Here is a 22,598-nt window from a genome sequence, read left to right as displayed (position 1 = left end):
TCGGCCTGCAGCGAACATCATCTCGGGGCGCACATCGGCCTGTAGCGCACATCATCCTGTGGCACATCATCCTGCTGCTTACATCATCCTGTGGTTCCTGTGGTTGTAAATCCTTCCTGAGAATGAACTGATGCACTGACAGACAGGTCCTGAATAATCACCAACACAAACCTGTTTCAACTCATTCATCTGTAACACTGTCAGTCTCACATATTTTCTTTATAATGCCATCTCTGTCTCTTTCATTCTCAAGATGTATTAAAAATCAGTGAGACACGTTGTTAAACTGAGTGACGTGTGTTTATTCAGAGTTGTTCTGACCAAGTTAGGTGATCCAAACATTCTGACCTTTTATCATTAAAACAAGGTATTTCAGTTTACCTCTTTATTACCTGATGATATGGAGAAATGAATGAAAATGTTGCTAATCTATGCCACTTCCTGCTCAATTATAGAAAAACACTTTCATGTGGGTATGATTTAATTTAGAATTGTTAACATGGAGGATTGAAAGGTCTTGCTTCACATGTACAGGCGGATTTTGAGTATTTCAACAGCACACACAGGCTTTTGATGTTACATTTTCATTCGCAGGTTGGAGCAAACAGGTAAAGGCAGCATTGTGACAAAATGTTTTTTTTTCTCCTTAATAATTAACTTTCAAAAGCTACCATCTTTTATTTACAGACCATTATGAATACAGTGTGTTACAGACCATTATGAATACAGTGTGTTGCTAGTATCGTATCATGTAATGCTCTAACACTGGTCTCACACATACTATATTTTATCCTTTGTGCATTTATAGCTAAGTTGTTCACAATTTTGTCCGACTTCTCCCCTGCCCGGCTTCATGACAGCTTTACCTCACTGACACCAACAGACACATACCAAATGTGTGATTATATACTGGATTTTTAAATATCCTCTGTGACCTACTTTCTGCAGAATCAATAAACATAGATAACAAGTTAGCCAAATAATACACCTTTGATATTTAGTCCTTTTTTTTTGCAATATTATTATCAATTAATTAATTAAATTTAATTGAAACAGAGGCGCAAAAATACAAACCTTCAAATAACTTGTGTCATTACCCAAAATAGTTATATTCATATCAACTCATTCATGGCTCTTACTCAAAAAAATTTTGTTATTTTTCAGAGAATAATTAATGCAACTTGATTAAAAAAATCTGGCAATTTCAGTGCACGGATAGTTATGACTGTGTACAATTTGAGGCGGATTCAAAAATCAAAAATCGATATGTTTGTATGCTTGCCCAGCAAATAACCATCAAATCAACATTTAATATCAAGCTTTCAAAATAATCTACCGACACAGTTTTGTAAAGAAAGAATATAATATTTTTATTTCAAAACCATCTTAAACGTTCTCATATCATCATCATATTCTGCTAAAATACATTTCTAGCTACATATACCTTTCTCAAAAATATAAAGAAATGCTACACAATAGTAAACTATAGGAAATATGTTTTGATAAACAGCTTCTTCGGGTCTTTCTCTAAAATATACCATCATGGAGGAACATTTCAGTCAAAGGGCCTTATCTTACACCAGCAATAAGCCGCTGGGAAACATGGTTCACCCACAAGAAGAGAGATTACATTGGAATCACTGTGGCTCAGATACAGCACAGCACACTTATTGACAGTAATTGGTGGTACATCTGTGGCTAGCTCATAGCTAACACCACGTAAATCAGACAGCGTTAGAGCTTTTTATTACGATGGAGAATGACTTTGGTTCTAATGTTTGTACTGTGTTACACTAAACATGTCTCTGAATGAAAGACAGATGTGAAGTTAGTTGATCAGTCTTTTTGTGGGTGACACAGCACAATTACATGTTACAAGTTACAAGTCAGAAAGTAATAGTAAACTGATCATGGAAAAACATGGTAGCAGTTTGAGCTCTGTATGCAAAGTGTATGTCCTTTGTTTTAAAGCTACTGCTAACATCAATAAGGCGCCCACAGCATTGACAGTGAGATCAACAGCAACTCTTCAGAATATATAACAAAAGAAAATATAAGCTTTCTATATAAGAACTGTCTTTTACATTTAGGCTAAGTACAGAAGTTTCAGAAATCAGAGACAGTAGTGTGAGTGCATGCACATGTAACTCTACTGTTAAAGTATCAGCTTCAAAAGAGATTCTGATATTTTTTTTGTTCTAGGATAACTTGAATCCCTAAACAGGCCAATCTACAGAGATCCTTTCTAAATTGTTTTTTTTTAATCCTGTGCACACACAAGGTAATAATCCACATTATTAAGGTTCTGCACAATTTTAGACCTTCAGAACACTGGGCATGTGCTCCCGAATTGTCCCAGACCGCTCGAAAAACAGTTTGTCTCCTACACATATAATCATTTGTATCATTGTAGAATGATGTGGGTGGGCAGAAGTGGCTGAGGGGTAGAGCGGTCGTCACCCAACCTGAAGGTTGGCAGTACAATCCCCAGTATTCCCCATCTGCATGACGAAGGGTCCTTGGGCAAGATGCTGAACCCTGAATTAACCCTCATAGAACAACAACTGTAAAGAGCTTTGAGTGGTCATCATCAAACTAGAAAACCATTATATAAATACAAAGCTATTTACCAAAACCATAGAATGCTGAATCTAACTGCACAACAGTTGTAAGCAAAGACAACAGGGTCAGGAATTGGTCAGCAAGTGCTTATAATTGATAATCCATGTTGTGTTCTACACTGGCAGTGGGGGCTAATACCAGCTGTTTTTGTCCAGAAGAGGGTTATGTGAAAGGAGACTGACGAGTCGAGTAACATTGTGACCAAAAAGATCCAATCAGCCAGAAGTCGTGTGTGTATTCTTCATAGTTTCCAAACATCTTTTTCAGAACATTAGTTCAGACTAAAATGCTGCCCTCGTGGTTTCAAACTAAAACTAAAGCATTTACAAACTCCTCTGTTTAAGCGTCTTGGTGTAACGTGGTGTAGTAGTAATGTGGTGTAGTAGTAGTGTGGATGCCCAGGATATCTGTGTATCCGTAGCCAAGCCCATTCAGCCATGGTGACTGCGTTCTGTGTTGTAGCTCCAATCAGGCTTTGCCCACATATCCCAAGTTCAGACCTTCTGCTTCTAAGATGATGGCAGGTAAACCCAAACCCAGATTTTTAAAATGTTTCCTACAATCTGTGTCAGACATCATCAAGAGTGGCTGTTTTTGTCCTTGTAACAGCCATGGTCTTCCACAGTTGGTACCAAATCCCGGTAGATGTGACACATACATCTACATCTAAGGAGAGTCTCCCTACCCTGTCTAGTGCCCCTGAGCAGGGCACCTTACTCCCCCAACATCTGCTCCCGGGGCGCCGTACATGGTCGCTCACTGCTCTGTGTGTCCTGCACCAGATGGGTCAAAAGCAGAGATTACATTTCCCTACCTGCATGAGTGTGCCTTTGCATGTCTGTGCATGTGTTTGGGATAAATAAATGTATCTTATCTTACTAAAACTCATTTTAGTTCAGACTGAGGTGGCTGTAATTCATCAGCCAACTAAAAAAATTCATGGTTGAAAAGCTTCCAGTCCAAACTAGGATTGTTTGACTGCTGGGATGTCTGTTGGCCTCACTTGGTGTCCGACAACTGTAGCGGCCCTTTGAACTGGTTTCCTGAAAGCTGCTGTCTGACGGATGGCTTGGAGCCGGTGGCATCGCCCAGCTTTCTCCAAACAACCTGAGAGGGACAATCAATACTGTTAGGGACATTGTATATGTTTATCAATCATTTTTTTTTACCAGTCTTGTTATATGTCTTAAAATCATTTTAAGTAATCATCAGTCATGGTACATGATTATTAGTCATAAGTTAAGTCATTTGTATTATGTTACAGGAAATAAAGCATTTCTATTTCATGTGCATGAGCATGCTACATGTGACAGGTGTGTGATGGCCATATGTGAGTATATAAGATTAATATAAGTTTATAAGTTCTGGGGAATGTTGTATCACTGTAGAACCATTTGACATGGTTGTCTGTCTGATTTTGAACACGATGCTCGCCACAATGCTGCTAGAAAGTTCTTGTTGAATCTTACATTACACATCTCTCTGACGATGGCCTTCTCTTTTTCACTGAGATCTTCATCATATTCCTGTTGACACTGTCTGTCAAGCTTTTCATAGACCTGCAACACCACACACACACACATACACACGCACACACACACACACACACACACACACACACACACACACACACACACACACACACATGCAAATGGCATCAAAACTGTTTCTTTTATTTGTAGATTTAATTTAAACTGACTATATAATAAATAATTAAATGTAATTGAAGAAAGAAAAACAGCTCTGAGATGCCACTAGAAGTCAAACACTGCTACAAAACCAAAATTGTAAACACAGAACAACTTTATTACTTAATACCTGCTGTTCATATTAGCAGTCCTCAAATGTTTGATTATATACACTCCAGATTAACACAAGCATAAACAGAACCTGACGGTGCTCAATGATGTACCATATTCAAGAAGAGCATGGAGTGGGAGTGTTTTATTTTTACCCGCCTGATAAATCACAAAAAATAGAAGGACATGGCTTTTTTTTATACTTTCTGGGACATTCGAGTTTGGGCTTTTTGAAAACTCACCGGAACAGTTGGAAACTTGAAACAATGTATCATTCTGACACTGACTCGAACCAGGAACATAACTTAAACCCTAAGTAAAAACACATACTTGAGTGAAGGATCCGAGTAATTGCTTCTTTTATCCATAATCCTCTTAATTATGGCGTAAAATAGAAGACCTCATCAGCTCACACAGGCAGAGTTGTGGTCTACCTTCATTGCGTGGACTATTGCCTCTGGTTTCTGCCCTGGGTGGATGTAGAACTCTGTGGGTGAGGGGGTCCGAGCAGCACCCTGCAGAGGTAGGATTCACAATCATTGTTGTCATCATGTTAACAGAAAGATGAGAGTACGAGTAGTATTCTGAGGCAACAAGCAGTTGGACAAAAATAATATGAAGAGGAAGAAAAGAGGGTGTTAGAGGAAGCAGCAGTGCTGCTGAGCTAGGTAAACATCGTTCCCATGGCGATGTTCCCAAGGATGTGCCATAGACCTGCTGTGTTTGCAGTATAGACGAACAGGATCAATCCACTCCTCAGACAGAGCTTGAGCTGATATAGGATGACCTGTATCTGCTGCAGGAAGATAACGGTTTCCTGATCTGAATCATGTGAGAAGAGCTGCAGAGCAGATACTGATCCTTCACCTTCTGGTAAACATCTCAGATGTAGTTTATATATTTTTTCTTCAATTCAGTAGATTCTGGTGAAACCAAAAAATCTTAGAACACATTTAATACCATCCCAAACACTGCAAAAAGTGGTGTCTGACCCTGACTGAAGAGCTGAACTGACGAATGAAAATAAAAAATTGAAAATTAATGTGATTAGATGTCCCATTTACATCAACAAGAATAAGAGGGTTATAGACATTTTCTGGTTGGAACACTTGGAGGTCGTGATGGGTATCGTTCACTTTGGAAGCCGGTGAATAAATAACTTAGATACAATTCAACAACCTTCCCATTATCTGTTTGTGCGGGTGAAGTCTAGTTCAGCTGGGACATGTACTGACTGTTGTCACTCATAAAGGGAAATGAGAAGCAATATTAAATGTTACCACATCAGACTTAATTGCCATTGTTTTGCAGACAATGTAATGTCTTGAGATTTGATTGAAGCATAACCTGAACATGGCCAGAGTGGATAAAAGGGAAAGATGGAGGGAGTGCTGCTATATAAACAGCAGATATATGAGCCAGAAGGTTTGAGGCTCAGCTCTTAATACTTGTTAATGATTGGTAGGAGTCGAGCTCACACACACACACACAAACACACGCACACATACACACAAAAGCAGATGGATGACAGTGACACCACTTACCTGGGACAGCAGCAGCTTTTTTTCATCCTCCAGCATCCTCACCATGTTTTCCAGCTGTGTGATGTAACCCACGGATGCATCTTTACAAGACAAAGAAAAAAAGGCCCATCTGATGAGGTCTTGGATTGAGTGAATAAAATGAAACTAGGGATCAGAGAATATTTGGTAGCACGGTGGTGCAGTGATTAATACTGTTGCCTGACAGCAAGAATGTTCCCCCCGTGTCTGCATGGCTTTTCTCAGGCTCCCTTCCATGGTCTGAACACATGCAGATTGGGGTTGGATTAATTAGAGACAATGCACTGACTGCAGGTCTAAATGTTTGTTTGTCGATGTTTGTCAGCCCTGCGATATGCTGCTGACCTATCCAGGGATGGGTGGATACAATTATTTGCTCATGCCTCTATTTTCATTCTCTTTCATTGGGCACAGCAACATGATCAACACTGTATAGCTTTATTATAAACCAATGAGCGTGTCTGTGGGCCTCCGTAGTGTCTGATGGCTGCAGTGAACTGATACCTGAGCACTATGTTCAACATCTGAGCATCCACCTCTGCCAGCATCTCTCAAAACAGGTCAATCTGAGGAGGGCTGTTTTAGACAGGGTAAAAAGGTGCTGTTTTAAATTATCCTTGTGGTATTTTGACCAAAATATGTTACAGACATTTCATTAAGACCCCAAGGAACCATATCAACTATGGTAAAATGGGTATACGATGGGTCTTTTAAAGATAGTTTAAGTTTAACATTAAACCAGAGAGCAGTTGATTCTAATTCAAAGATACCTCTGAACATGATCCAGCCAAAAATGACATGTCCACTTTGTATCATATGAAGGTGTATGTGAATGGTTGAATGTGATTTAATGGTCATTAAGAAGAGTTAAGGCTGTATAAATGCAGTTCATTCACTTTCCATTTATCTATATGGTCGTTAAAGTTGAATGAAATGTTAATATTTCATTATGGCAGAGACAAATAAACTGTATTCAAAGAAAATCGTTGCATCAAGCCTATCTCAATTTGTTTGATAAATAATTATAATCATAATGTTACTATCTTTACCAACAGTGCCATCATTGACTTATTAGTGGTACATTAATGTAACTCTTTCGACATGTGATAATACCTCAGCTTGTCAGGGGCAGGTCTGTTTTCTGTCCCTAGAGTTTTCAAATTTTCTATAATTTTGTAAGGTCTCGACCTCAATATGTATGTCATGATTCAGCGCTTTATAAATAAACTGAATTGAATTGCACCAAAACTTTGACTTCTGGTCATTTATTCATTTTGATAACTATTTTTGAATATATTATATATATTAATAAATAAATATAAATCCAAAAAGGACGATTGGTGAAGAGCTTAATTTTATTCCATTCCATTTCCACTAGCCATGAGATAAAGTCATGGCAAAGTGTTCAAAGTCACTTGTACAGATGGTGCTGACCTCAGGGCAAACACAGGAATGCACACACACACACACACACACACATAAACATAAACACACACATAAACACGCACACACACACACACACAGGAACACCAACCCCCCCTCTCAAATGGAGACAGTGCTGACTGAATAATGGCAGAGTTAAGAGGACGTACTTAAATTACAGTCAGTCAGCACTAGGTCAGTACAGTAAAGTTCTGTCTGTCTCTTTAGCTGTCTATCCATCTGTCCTTCAAAGCCCTTCTATCTATAAAGATGGAAGCTTTCCCTAAAATCACTTATGGCTCAAGAATATTTTTAGTTATGTTTACACAGAAAAACTGCTAATGTAAGCGGTAGGTGTCGATGAGGGGTTGCAGCTGAACTCCCCTCTCCTTCCGAACATTTTTCCAGGTTTCATTTACTATAATACTGTTTGTTAGTAATTTTGAATGTTAGGCATGAAAGGTCAGGGTCAAATTTAGTCGTACCTGGCCTCACATTTCCTCTTCCTGAATGTGGATATTGAGGAGTCTCATAAGTCTGTGAGGGGGATATTGAAACATGTGGTTCAATAAAATCCAAGCAGGGGGCAAACAGGTATTAGATGAGGCTCATGAGAGTGGACCTGAAACTAGTTTCACCAGAGCGTTTAAAGGGAAAGCTCACCAAAAAATGAAGGTTCACTCCTCATCTACTCACCACTGTGCCGCAGGAGGGGTGGGTGAAGTGTTTGAGTCCACAAAACACTTCTTGAGTCTCAGGGGTAACAGGCATAAGATACAATTACTGTTTTAGGCCTGAAAGTTTATTGGAAGTGCCACGCTGGCAGACGTAGCCACACGATAGTGTGACTGAGGGTCCGTGAATGCACCTCGTTGGAAATTAAACATAATTTAAAGAACACAATAAAGCTACATGAAAAACAATCCCTTCCTTTCTCACACAATAAAGAATCAGTATTCCAGACTGGGTTCAATCATTATCTTATTAGGATCTGCATGGTGTTCATCGATTGAGTGTCAAGAACATCCCAAGATCTAAAGAGCATCCACAAATACAGGATTAGACACTTCTGCATCTGAATTCCACTTTCAGGAAATGTATCTACACATGGATAGAAATAACTTCCAATTTGTCCAGGAATGGCTAAACTGGAAAATTAAGACCAAAGGCAGACCATTTAATTCAAGACGAATGCTCCATGAAATTTCAACACAGCACCTGCAGGACACTCATGGTGTCAAAGTGCGTGAGTCAAAGAATGTGTTTGCAATCACAATGAGACTGCACGAGTTTGAGTCTTGCCAGAGAAAACACTTTACTGTCCAACAAGAGCATTAGAGCAAGACTTCAGTTTTCCGATGAACAGATAGGGAAAGAGCATATATTTGAGTTGTTTAGCCACAGTATCCATTTGGTGCAGACCAAAGATCTTTAAGGACATCCTCAAGCAACTGTGAAGCATGCTGCTGGAAATGTTATGGATTGTGGACAAAATCCAATTTGACAAATTGTCCTGAAAATATGAGCACAACGTGATTTTTTTTTGCTGCAATACAATGTTTTGTATCGAGCTGAATTACAGTGGGTATATTTTGAAAAGTTGTTAACTTGGGTCTCAACATTGTGTTGAACTCTGTAGAACTCTGAAATAGCCGACATGCAATGTACTAAAAATAAATGCAGTTATATAAATCATTCAAACTTATATGTAAGCCACACACATGAACAGTAATAAAGAAAATTATTTTTCATTTTATGAAAATTGCAAATAAACCAAACAGGATGATGCAGCTATCAAACTTCACCCTGCACCATAGACTGTGTATAAAAAACTTTGAACACAACATCCAGCACACAAACAACAAGGGGTGACAGTATATTTGAGCAAGACTCATTAATGAGTAATAATTATTAACTAGCTCCAAAACATCACCACAGGCCAAGCAAACCACCCATTCCAAACTGGGATGTAATAGTGATCTACATTCTCATATTAACCATTCCCTCGTCAGCTGAATCACTGGCATGCAAGTCGGTTCTTTTCCCCAGCAATGAATCATTTGATTCTTGATATAATTTTTTTTTCTTCTGCAGAGCTGAGGGCGCATGTTCTCCTCACCCTCTAGTATCAACAGTGTCACATTTGACATTTCATATGATGAAAAAAACCTGAACAGGCTCAGCTCTGGTTAGAATACAGAGTCTGTCATTTGAGATCCTCGAACATGCTGTGAGAAATACAGGCAGAGAGAGCACTGAGAGGGCAGAACACAAAGCACAGCTGGCAGCAGAAACACTGGCTCAGCACTGTCTATGGTAACACACACACACACACACACACAATTTATTTGGTCCATATTTATATTCAGTAAATCTGCTGTGTAGCCTATTTAACTCCTTCCTTCTTGGACCCACCCAGCAGGTGTCTGAGGCTCTTCAGTAACACTGGACAAAACAAAGCTCTATTATTGTTTCCTCAGCACGGCTTTTTTTTCCCACACTCCTCTCAGGCCATTATGTGCACTGTACTGGAATGTGGGAATTCCTGAGCAGGCCGCTTTTGTCCTGTGATTCCAAGCCAGGGCTCAGATTGAACATGTGTCTTTTCTGCTTGGTAATGTTATCACATTCAAATTAATAACTATGTCAATGGGGTAAACTGAGTAAGCATAACATCATGCTGTATTTCTGATACATGAAAGTCATTCATTTAGCCAGACATTACTTATTCTGTATGTGTTTATTGACGGTTAATAGAAGATTATCCCTCTCCATCGAGACTCTTAATCAATGAGACTCTTATTCTGTAACAAATGAACCCATTGCTCATCTGTGCATTATAACCTGTAATTACATTTTATTGTTAGACGACCTCTAGTTATTATCACATGAGTAAAGAAGAACATCAGGCGATGTAGTGTGAAGAAAAACTAAGTCCAGGTTAGGAGCAGGTCAGGGTGGATACTGCGCTTTATTTCACATGGGAAATAAATAGTCATCATGATATTCTCCCCCAAAACTTTCACTTCATGTTTATTATTGTAGACATGAAGACAAAGGTCCCCCAATCTGAAGGAAGAGCTCAATTGAATCCAAACCACAATCTTTTCCTACACTTAAGTAAAACGTGACCCTTCCAGAACCTAAAATTTTTTTACTGTTAGGTTAGGGTTAGGGCTGTTGAGTGTGCATGATTCTATGGGTCGTATGAGGGACCTGGTACATAGTTCAATATGTTAGAGGATTTTTGGGAAGTGACATGTAAGAAATAGGAAACAAACACGCAGAAGTCCAACGTACCAAGTTCTAGGTAAATTGTTAATAACAACAATTTCTTTACACTAATCAAGAGAAAGAGCCAGGAAATACAAAAGCCACAGTTGAGTCCCCGCGGAGCAGTTACAAGCCTCGACTTTGTGAGGAAATACAGTATTAGTCCTGTATGCGCACTATAAAAGAGTCACTAATATGGATTCACTCAGTCGGTCACATATAAACTTACACACAGCAGTGTGCTCCGCTTCTCCAACAGTAGACAGTGGATGGTGTATAGAATTAACCTTATTCTCCCATGGTGAATTCAAAGCTTTTCTTAGCTGCAGATACACACACACACACACACACGCACACACACAGAAAAAGACCTTCCCTTTCAACCCCATTAACATAACAACACAGCCGCTCTCCATCACACGCTGTAAATCTGTCACACACACAAACACACACACACACACAAACATTGAGAAGAGGCCAAGCCAGATACAAGCTTTTTATTCGGCTCGACTCAAAGACTTAAAACAAACACACACATCTTCAGTATGTGATTACCAACAAATCTTGGCAGATACATAGTGAACACAATTCGGATAGGCTGAGAACAAAACCTGCAACAATGAACCATGAGTTTAAAATTGTCAAAAAAACTAAATAAAAAGTGAATTGCTTGAGACCCTAGAAAGTATTTGAAGGAAATAGAACCAGCAGGCCCCCCCACCACCCCTCTCTCCACAACAGATGTTATGGGTCTCCAGAGGACCACTGAGAAGCTCTCAATGAGCAATTTATGGATCACCCAAATTACAGGGTCCTTCAGAGGGTAACAGCAGCAATGATTGTCTTGTTATGGCTGCAGGATCAGGGAAAGACAATTAAAAAATGCGGATAAACTCACAAACAAATATTTTGCTGTACTGATGGATTCTATTGCAATTTCTAATGAGGAGGAGGTCAGAAGGTAATAATGGGGTGTCAGTGGGTGAACAGGGAGGGAAACAATAAAAGGGGTTACATTTGCCATAAGTGTTTGTACACCCCTGTCCACATACTCTAATGGAATACTGCCAGGATTTTATCAACATAATGTAGATAAATTGTCAACTAACAACCGGCGAGTTGCAAAAATCTTCAGCATGCTTGTATCAGCTGAAGCAAGATGAAAAGTTTTCATCGTTATGTTTGTGCTCCCAGCATTTGGTAAAGGTTAAGGAAACATGGTGGTTTTTATTAAAGGCAGAAAAGCCTTTGTGATTTGAAGCACAAGGTGAAATGTTTACTTTAATAACATCTTTCCCGACGCTTACCCAGGACTAAACCTGTAACCATATGCAGGAATAAGGATGAATCAAACCTCCTCCCCACAACTTTTTTCAACCTTCTACAACTTTCTATGGCCATAATCCAGGCAGGGACTACACTTTGCATATTGGGCAGTGGATAAGCATATTAGCATTAAGTTAAAGTACTTAGTAAGAACAAACAGACGCTTCCAAAATGTAATGTTATTAATAATGGATGGAGACACTGATGTTGATATGGACCGAAGTAATAAATCTGCTTCCAGGTTACATTACACACCGTGCTGACCTGTGTGAATGGTTAATGTTACTGACCACCCAAACATGCATGACTAAATTAACAAGAGCATGGCAGATTGATGATATGATATGATAGTCACTGCTCTGCTCTCCATTTTGCTTATCACACACACACACACACACACACACACACATAGCTGTAGACCTTAACTGGTATCAGACAGAGACATTGTATCTCAGTATTGGGCTGACACTGGTTTAAAACAACAAGGCCACTTTGACCATGTCAAATCATAAATCAGTCTAACCCTGAAGTGATCAGTCCTAATCCACACTATGGAACAAAGACAACCAGATGTGTTCCAGACACTGTCTGTCAAAGATGTCTGACCCAAGGAGGCTACCACTGTTGTGTCTCTCTTTGATGTGTGTGTGTGTGTGTGTGTGTGTTGCTAACATGCTGAGTTGAGCGCAGCCACCATGGAGGTACGACTCAGATAGTGATCTACTGACCACAGTCTTTTCTTGTTTCTCAGAGATGACATTTCACTCCTGCTTCCCACACACAGCTGCCTATTTGCACCTTAACATGTAAACAGACATTTTTATTGACAGACTTTTTTGTAACACTTTTCAAGATCTCTTTACTTAGACAGCTTCAGACCATAATTTAATAACCTTTGATTTTTCAATAACTGAATATATGCCACTAATAAAAAATTCATTTTCTAGATGTCTACCTGATAGTGCTGTAGCTAAATTTAAGGAAATAATCCCAATTACATTTAAACCCGTATTAGCAGTAGATATAAACAACAAATTCTTTAAAACCCTGAGCTCCATTGAGATCGACCACCTCGTCGATAGCTCTGCAGACTCATTACGAATAACATTAGACTCAATAGCGCCTCTAAAAAAGAAAAATGTCAAACATAGTAAATCAGCTCCATGGTATAATTCCCAGACAAATGAGTTAAAACAATTATCAAGAAAACTAGAAAGGAAGTGGCGCTCCAGCAACAATGTTGAAAATCTAATAGACTGGAAGAATAGTGTTAAAGAATATAAAAAGGCTCTCCACAAAGCAAGAGCCGCCTACTATTCAAAACTTATAGAAGAGAATAAAAACAACCCCAGGTTTCTCTTCAGCACTGTAGCCAGGCTGACAGAGAGTCACACCTCCACCGAACCCAGTATTCCTCGATCCCTAAATAGCAATATCTTTATGACCTTTTTTAATGATAAAATTCAAACTATTAGAAATAAAATCAACCATCTCCTGCCCTCAATTGGCACTAATACCCTCCCAACAACAGAGATCTCAGAAACGGCTGAGAATCCTACCCATTACTTAGACAGCTTCTCTCTGATCACCCGTGATCAGTTTACCAAATTAATCTCAGGTTCTAAACCAACAACCTGTATCTTAGATCCCATTCCTACCAAATTACTTAAAGAAATTCTGCCCCTAATTGATAGTTTGTTACTTAACATTATCAATCTGTCATTATCATCAGGTTATGTACCACAGTCTTTTAAAATAGCTGTCATCAAACCCCTACTCAAAAAACCCACCCTAGACCCAGAGGTTTTAGCCAATTACAGGCCAATATCTAATCTCCCCTTCATTTCTAAAATCTTAGAAAAAGTTGTTGCCAATCAGCTGTGTGAGTTTCTCCAGGAAAATAATATATATGAAGACTTTCAATCGGGGTTTAGAGCCAATCACAGTACAGAGACAGCCTTGGCAAAAGTCACTAATGACCTTTTAATAGCCTCAGATCAGGGACTTGTGTCTGTCCTCGTTCTGTTAGATCTCAGTGCAGCATTAGACACAATTGACCATCAAATTTTATTACAAAGACTGAAACAGTTAATTAACATTAATGGAACCGCCCTTAACTGGTTTAAATCGTATTTTTCTGATCGCTCCCAATTTGTGCAAATTAATGATGAGTCATCTGTGCGCACCAAAGTTAACCATGGTGTTCCACAGGGCTCTGTGCTCGGCCCAATTTTATTCTTATTATATATGCTTCCACTAGGAAACATTATCAGGACACACTCGGTAAATTTCCACTGCTATGCGGATGACACCCAGTTATACTTATCAATAAAACCTGAACAAAGTAATCAATTAACTAAACTTCGAACATGTCTCAAGGACATAAGAACCTGGATGACCCGCAATTTTCTCTTATTAAACTCAGACAAAACAGATGTTACAATATTTGGCCCCAAACACCTTAGAGATGCATTATCTAATGATATAGCTGCGCTAGACGACATTGCCCTTGCTTCAAATGAAACAGTCAGGAACTTGGGAGTGATCTTCGATCCTGATTTATCCTTTAATAGTCACTTAAAACAAATTTCTAGGACCGCTTTTTTCCACTTGCGTAATATTTCAAAAATTAGACATGTCCTTTCACAAAAAGATGCAGAAAAACTAGTCCACGTCTTTGTTACATCGAGACTGGACTATTGTAATTCATTATTATCAGGCTCCAGCAGTAAGTCGTTAAAGACTCTACAGCTTGTCCAAAATGCCGCATCACGTGTCCTGACGAGAACAAAGAGAAGAGAGCACATTTCTCCAATATTAGCATCGCTACACTGGCTTCCAGTTTAATCTAGAATAGAATTTAAAATTCTCCTCCTCACCTTCAAGGCCCTTAATAATATAGCGCCTTTTTACCTTAAAGAGCTTTTAGTACCTTATAAACCCACTAGAGCACTCCGCTCCCAGAATTCAAGCCTACTTGTCGTCCCAAAATTCTCTAAAAGTAGAGTAGGAGCCAGAGCTTTTAGCCATCAAGCCCCTCGGCTGTGGAATAATCTACCACTTTCAGTTCGGGAGGCAGTCACCATCTGTTCGTTTAAAAGTAGGCTCAAAACCTTCCTTTTTGATAAAGCTTATAGTTAGAGCTAATTAGTGCGCCAGAACGTTACCTTGTTCTATTTTATGACACATGACACACGGAGCTTCTCTTTCCAGCTTCTCCTTCCTCTTATCCATCCCTATCCCCCTTCCCCGGAATCCCTTTGCTTTATCACCCGCAGATCCAGGGCCTCTGTGGCCGCACCATGGATTGCGGTTTGTGGATCGCGCACCGGGGGTGTGTTACATTACATTACATGTCATTTAGCTGACGCTTTTATCCAAAGCGACTTACATTTTTAGAACACTCATCATTTTTTATGAGGGGCCATCTAGGGGTTCAGTATCTTGCCAAGGACACTTAGGCATGCAGATGGGATAGAGTGGGATTCGAACTGGCGACCTTCTTGTTGCAAAGCACCCACTCTATCCCCTAGGCCACGCTCTCCCCTGTGTTGGATCCAGTGTGGCGGATTCTGAGTCATGTGGGCTGATCGTGGTGCTGGTGGCGGAGCCTGTGTCGCGTTGGCATTGGGCACGGGTGGTGGACCAGGACCGGGGTTGTGGCTTGTGATGGGTCCTCCTGGTGGGCGGCGGTGGACGGTGACTGAGGACTGGAGTGGCGTCTGGTCTGGATGGTGGATCGTGGTCTAGGTGGTTGCTGAGCATGGACTGTGCTTGCAGCGGGACTGCTTGGCATGTCATGTTGGGGTTGTCCTTCGGGATGTCTACCCTCATCAATGCTGCTAGAGACTTTGATTATTGATGATGTTCTCCTGCACGTGGCATCTATTGCACTTCTGTCCGTCCTGGGAGAGGGATCCCTCACATGTGGCTCTCTCTGAGGTTTCTACATATTTTTACCCTGTTAAAAGGGTTTTTTGTAGTTTTTCCTTACTCTTGCGAGGGTTAAGGACAGAGGATGTCACACCCTGTTAAAGCCCTATGAGATGAATTGTAATTTGTGAATATGGGCTATACAAATAAAATTTGATTGATTGATTGATTGATTTAAATATAGTGTATACTGCTCATAATGAAGTGTTACCATCTTTACAAAATGTACACCTTAGAAACTGTGTTTAATTGTAATGTGTCATTCAAAGTTTCCAAATACGAATGTGAAGAGAAAATTTCAGGTAATGTCAAATCAGCTGGTTTTGACAAAAATGTAGCAGGTCAGCTGATTGCTTTCTTTAGGGTGTGAAGTAAAAATCATTATTACTACATTACATGTCATTTGGCTGACACTTTTGTCCAAAGCGACTTACAATTAGTTCATTCAACATTCATGAACTTGTTCTTCGGATACATTTGATTCGTGCAGTAAAGTGCACTGTGTCTTTCATTGCACTCCTCAGATAAATTATTAAATACAATCCGAAGTGTTGCTCTGGAGGTAGAGCGCTATATTTGGAACCAATTTTCTTTCCCATATCTTCAGGAATCAATGACACCAATAACTGAGGCTGTTTGAGGAACTACCCTATATTACAGTATTTTTTTCCGATTACATAAACACTAAAATCAAAAGTATTCCACAATTATCAAAACCTTACACTCAAGGAGCAAAACATAGGCCCAGATCAGCACCACTATAAGCACAATGTCAGCCTCACACTTTTTGCAAAACAATACACACACTTGTATACATTAGACACAGAAGTATATCAAGATGTAACATCCTTGCAATTCAGCACTGACTGTCAAATGACCACCCCTAGGGGCAATTGGTATATATACTATTATATTGTATTGTATACTTCTCCGTCTAATGTATACAAGTGTGTTTAGTGTATTGCAAATCACTGTGTGTATTGTTTTGAAAAAGTGTGAGTCTGACATTGTGCTTATAGAGGTGCAAATCTGGGTCCATGTTTTGCTCCTTGAGTGTAATGTTTTGATAATTGTGTAATACTTTTGATTTTAGTGTTTATGCAATTGAAAAAAATTGTAATTGTAGACACACCAATCAGGTTTAAGGACTATACAAATGCAGCAGATGAGTTCACCTGTCTTCAACCAAAAGTTGAAGGAGTCAGAAGAGGAAGGAGAGTGAGGGTGAGAGGTGGAATCCACGAAGGAGGAGGATGAGGAAGAGGAAGAGGAAGACCTGAAGCAGGAGGAGAACGTGCTCAAAGAAGAAGAGGACCAAATTTATCAAATGAAATTCACGCAACACTAGTTGACCATGTCCTGAACCACGGATTGAGGCTGAGGGAGGCTGGACTAAGAGTTCAGCCAAATGTTGGCAGATATACAGTGAAATCTGTCATCGAAACCTGTCCAGGATACAGAATTTTCTGTTTGTCTGGTATTTGCTGAGCTCACAGTGTTATGCCGATACTGTAGTAGCATGGTAACTGGGACATGTTTTGTTGTATTGGTATTGTGTAGAGTTTGGTGAATTTATTGAATATTTGCACTTTGTCCGTGTACTTCACTTACAGTACTCTAATCAGTGAGAAGTAGAATTGCTAAAAGTGTTTTAGGTTGGCAACAGCAGTGTGTAACCGGCTCAAACTGAATTGAGTCATATGAAACGTTTGTGTTTCATATGGTAACAAAATATGGTTTTGATAAATTAGTGTATAGTTTTTACAAGACTGTTTCATTTTGCAAAGTATCTGAAGTGTTCTGCTGATTGGGTGTGTGGTTGTGTTAATTGTATGTAGTGTTTTGAAACACCGGACCCTTTTTTTTAAATGGTGCTTAAGCAATTGAGAAAAACTGACGGCAACAGCTGAGAACCAATCTTCTCTCTCAGATTGAATTTTGAGACCAGATTAGACCACACTTGACAAATAATAATATAACTATATTGCACAACTTCCAGAGCATTGGCATTCTGCATCCGTGATGTTTCTTTTAAGGTGTATTTTAAATGTTAACAACAAAACGGCGGTCCTCAGTGTTTTGTAGTCAGGCACCAATCATCAGGCTGCTTCCATTGTCATTCTGCTATAGCAGAAACAAACACTCTGTCCTGTTTGCTTACCTTTAACCAACTTGCATCTTATAACTCCAAGTCAAAACTTCTTATTTTCACTGTGTAGGCTCAAGGCTATTGTTTTCTGTAGAGAAGGGGATTTTGAAAACGGTGACAGACGCCAGGAAAGCAGAATGGGAGGAAAATGCAGCGCGGGACACATGGTCAGTGACAGGTTTATACCCAAAGTCTACATCCAGTGTATCCACCCTGACCTTTTTCAATTGTGGACTTTGGCCCGCTGTATACGGCATCAGCTGACTTCCTACTTTGCTCCTGTCATGTTGCTAATGGTAATTCGCTCTGGGCCATCTGTGCTGAGCCAAGCCGGGCCAGACACTGTCATTTAGTCAGAGAGTGAGCAAACAGCAAGGTGACTATAAAACACTGCCTGAATCAGTGAGAAGAGGATATGTGTGTTGACTCAAGCAGAATTGGTTTTGATATTGATTTCAAAGCTCATCCTGGTTTTACTATGAGGTTAGTGGACCATGTGCAGTCATGCACTGGAAATGTGCTGAGCAGAAAGGCCTTATAATCTGTGAGTAAAGACTGATCTGAAGTTGTATATTAACCATCATGTAAATATGATTTATTATGACACATGGAGGATCTCTTCTTCAACAAAGAAGTGGGTTTTTTGTTCACTGTAAAACAGGCATTCAGTCTCAAGCTACTATTCCAGTATCCTTCATCACACTGGTGTGCTGGGTAGAGTAGAAAAGCCACTTATAAATAGTAGAAGGCAACACATACACACAGATAGACGACGTACATAATACTCACATCAACCTTAAATAATCCAACAACAATTTGAGAGAACAATTTGTCTGTAAAGTTGAACATGTTATATATTATATTATATATCACAGATCAAGGCTGCAGCTTGAGAACTACAGAACTGTAGAATCAATCCAGCTGAGAGTTGCACCTTTCCCTCTGACTACTGATGCTTGCCTCTTTGTTTTTTATGAGCTATATTTGATGATATTTAACTGGTTCAGAATTATTGTGCTCTACTGAGTGCCATTAATATATGGTCATGTGAGTTCATTTTGTAATAACCTACAACCAATAACCCTAAGCCTTAACATTTACAATGAAAACCGAAACCGTCAGTCACAGTTCAGTTCCAGCTTGAAAAGATAAGTGTTAACAATACTGGTCCCTTTCTAATCACAACCACTGAGATGTCCTAGACCAACTTGTGTAAATCCAGCCAGGGCCTTCCGGCCGAGGAGTGGACTCTCAGAGAAACTTCCGTTAACACATAAATATTTCAACAGAAGAAAAAAGAATGAGCTGGCACATGTGACTTAGCAAGCCTTTGTTCAAAAATGTGCAGTTTATATTTTATCATCACGCATTATCAGTGCACATCGAAATACAGTATGTTGTTATAGGTTTATTTTAATCCTGTCTTTCCCCCTTTTATTATTGTTTATGTGTGGTTGAGTTTAGACTAAATCTCATTGAGTTCATATTGTTAACCAACTAGAGGTTAGATATGAAGTTTGCTTTGCTTTGAAATGTAACCATGTCATTTATTCCTGGAGACAAGGACCTTTGGTTTGAACATTGTAGGGGATGAGGTCAAATGTCAAGGCTAAATACTTTTAATTTCTTAAATATCATTTTTTACTAAAGAATAATCACTTGATAGACCTCAGAAATAATGGCTATAATGGCTCCGAGATGAGTTTTCTCAGAAGGGTGGCTGGCGTCTCCCTTAGGGATAGGGTGAGAAGCTCAGCCATCCGTGAGGAACTCGGATTAGAGCCGCTGCTCCTTTACTTAGAAAGGAGTCAGCTGAGGTGGTTCGGGCATCTGGTAAGGATGCCCACTGGGCGCCTTCCTTGGGAGGTGTTTCAGGCACGTCCAGTGGGGAGGAGACCTCGGGGAAGACCCAGGACTAGGTGGAGAGATTATATCTCAACACTGGCCTGGGAACGCCTCGGGATCCCCCTGTCAGAGTTGGTCAATGTGGCCCGGGAAAGGGAAGTCTGGGGCCCCCTGCTTGAGCTGCTCCCCCCGCGACCCGACCCCGGATAAGCGGATGAAAATGAGATGAGAGATGAGACTTTCCAGATGTTATCAACTAGCTGGTAGTAAAGTGACTACAGTGAAATGAGTTATTCTGATTCTTGTTTGTGCTGAAAATCTAATAGAGAAATCAACCACTTTATCATGTTTTAAAATAGTCACTATTTATAATTCAGTGTGATAATATAATGATTGGGGCTTATAACCCCCGTACCCTTCAAAATGTGGCTCTAGTAAGGAGAGGACTCTGAATTAGCCTTTTGGGCCTGCACTGTAGTCTCTGTTATTCTGAATATACTGTTTCCTCATTACTCTAAACTAACGATCACACATAGGGAAGTCATAATTTTAAGGTATCAACTTTTTAACCACTCAAGTCATGTTAAAGAACAATGACATATTTATGAGTCAGCCTCATAGCAGTAATTTATGTGATGCTGGTGCAGAATACACAGAAGCCCATTTTGCAATTTCCATACAGGCATGTGGAACACTTACCAAAATAAATTCTGAAAACACAGAGAGTATTGTCCAGTACTTGTCTGTGATGTGTGCATATGACAAATTATTCCAAAAACCACGTTCTACACATGAGAAGATAAGCACTTCTTGCATTTTAATTATTTCTGAAATTAAAAAAGATGTTTAGCCTCAGCCTTTTTGCCAGGTGCTGTATGAGGTGAGGGATACCCAGATATGTACCAGAATTGACCATTGCTATTTCCACTGTGGGGACAGTCTATTCCTATAGAGCCAATTACCAGCATACATTAATAGAGTGTGAGTATCTGAACTGAAAAGGCAACACCAAGGCAATTTCCTGTATGTGCAAACGTACTTGGCAGGAATGTTTTGCAGGAATACATCAAAGCATGTATTTAACTCTTAGCAACATATGGTTTCTCCTGAGTTTAACAGTGTTGACTTTCTGAGAATGACAGCAAATGAGAACTGTTATTAACATCATGAGCAACACCACCTTCCCTATTAAAGGATATACGCATTAATCAAAAAGCATGAACATCTTTGGCAACTTGATTAAATATTAAAAGAAACTAAACCTCTGTTAATGTAACACCTGTTTTAACAGCAGCAACTTGTTTTCCATTTGCCAGCCGAGTGGTTTTATATGGACTCTTTAAAGCTAATAGCAACAAGAACCAACGAGAAGTCCCTCAAGTATAACAACTCCTGAGATTATATTTCCCATCTGTTTCAGAAGACCTGACAGCAGAAAGTCAGGATCAAACTTTATTGGCGTTTGAGTTTGTCAAGAACTGACTTATAACAGTAACATGTTGTATTATGATCATTGTCGTGTGATGTTTCTGTGATTTTCATGTTTTAAAGATGAGATATAAAACACTTTGTAACTTGAAGTTTGCCACATTTGCTTTCTCTTAGTTCCCCTGTGTTTTGCAGCATGTTTAACACGAAGCCCAACGAAAATAAGAATGATTCAGCCCAAGTTGCCAAACTTGTCCATCTTGCACTTCATGCAGCTAACCTGATGAGTGACAGACAACAGCCTCGGACCATGATCTGATAATCACTCACCATTGAGCCCGGTGCCTCTTTTAATGTAAGCGACAGACAGGTCGTCCATAGACCTTCTCAGAGACGCTGTCTTCGCTTCGGGGGCTTTATGCAGGTGGTTGTGGGGGTGGTGGTCCGGACTACCGATGCTCCCAGTACTGGACGTGCTACTACCATCCCCGTTGTCCCGAACCGACACCGAACCATTCAGGTTGCTGAGGCTGGAATGGCTGTCGATGGAGCTCCGTGAGCCGGCTCCCCTCCTCTCCTCATCCAGCATGAGGACGATCTCTTTCAGCTCCATGTTCTCCATCCTCAGCGCCTCCTGACAGGCCTCCAGCTCCTGAAGCTTTTGCTGGTACAGTCCGACGTCTTTCCACAAGACGCTGGCCGTGTAGCGGCCGAACCTCTGCCACTCCCGGGATACCTTCTTCCCTTTCTGCCGGTCGTCGTCCAGGAAGCAGCACAGCTCCCGGAGCTCCAGGTTATCGTGCTGAAGTTTCTGGTTGACTTCTTTCAGACTCCGGATCTCATGGAGATGGACTTGCAGGCTTCGGTTCACGTCCTTCATCATGTCCGCGTGTTCCAGCATCAGGTCCATGTTGCGGCTCTCCAGCCTCCTCATCCTCCGGATCACATCCTCCTTCCCTAGCAGCAGCAGACCCTCGTCGGACAGCTTGCTCACGTCCGTCCCGTGACCGTCCATGTCCCAACTGTTTATATTTTTTCGCCCGAATGAATTGCGAGTCTTCTACGGTATGATGAAAAGCAGATCCATGGAAGACAACGCACCGGGCTGCAATGAGATCCGTGTTCATCTGAACTGCTCTGGATTCTTCCGCAGAGAAAACTTCAGATGACACACTGCAAGAATCTCCTCACCGTGTTTAACATGAACAGTGGAGGATCAGCATGGAGACATTGTCTGAA

At 40.2% G+C, this 22,598-nt stretch overlaps 1 protein-coding gene across 1 annotated transcript; it reads right to left on the bottom strand.

Annotated features, from left to right (window-relative positions):
* Positions 1–1,387: 1,387 nt before the first annotated feature.
* On the bottom strand, positions 1,388–22,565 carry ccdc85ca (coiled-coil domain containing 85C, a). The gene is made up of 5 exons (XM_062398142.1): positions 21,690–22,565; positions 5,966–6,045; positions 4,856–4,936; positions 4,092–4,181; positions 1,388–3,729 (listed from the first exon to the last, which is right to left on the bottom strand). The coding sequence occupies exons 1-5, from the start codon at positions 22,372–22,374 to the stop codon at positions 3,622–3,624; spliced, it is 1,044 nt and encodes a 347-aa protein (XP_062254126.1). The 5' UTR covers positions 22,375–22,565; the 3' UTR covers positions 1,388–3,621.
* Positions 22,566–22,598: the final 33 nt, after the last annotated feature.

Source organism: Platichthys flesus, chromosome 10 (assembly GCF_949316205.1).
Source record: "Platichthys flesus chromosome 10, fPlaFle2.1, whole genome shotgun sequence".
Taxonomy (NCBI): Eukaryota; Metazoa; Chordata; class Actinopteri; order Pleuronectiformes; family Pleuronectidae; genus Platichthys; species Platichthys flesus.
Note: the sequence above shows the minus strand (reverse complement) of the source record. Positions and strands in the feature narration are given on the sequence as shown.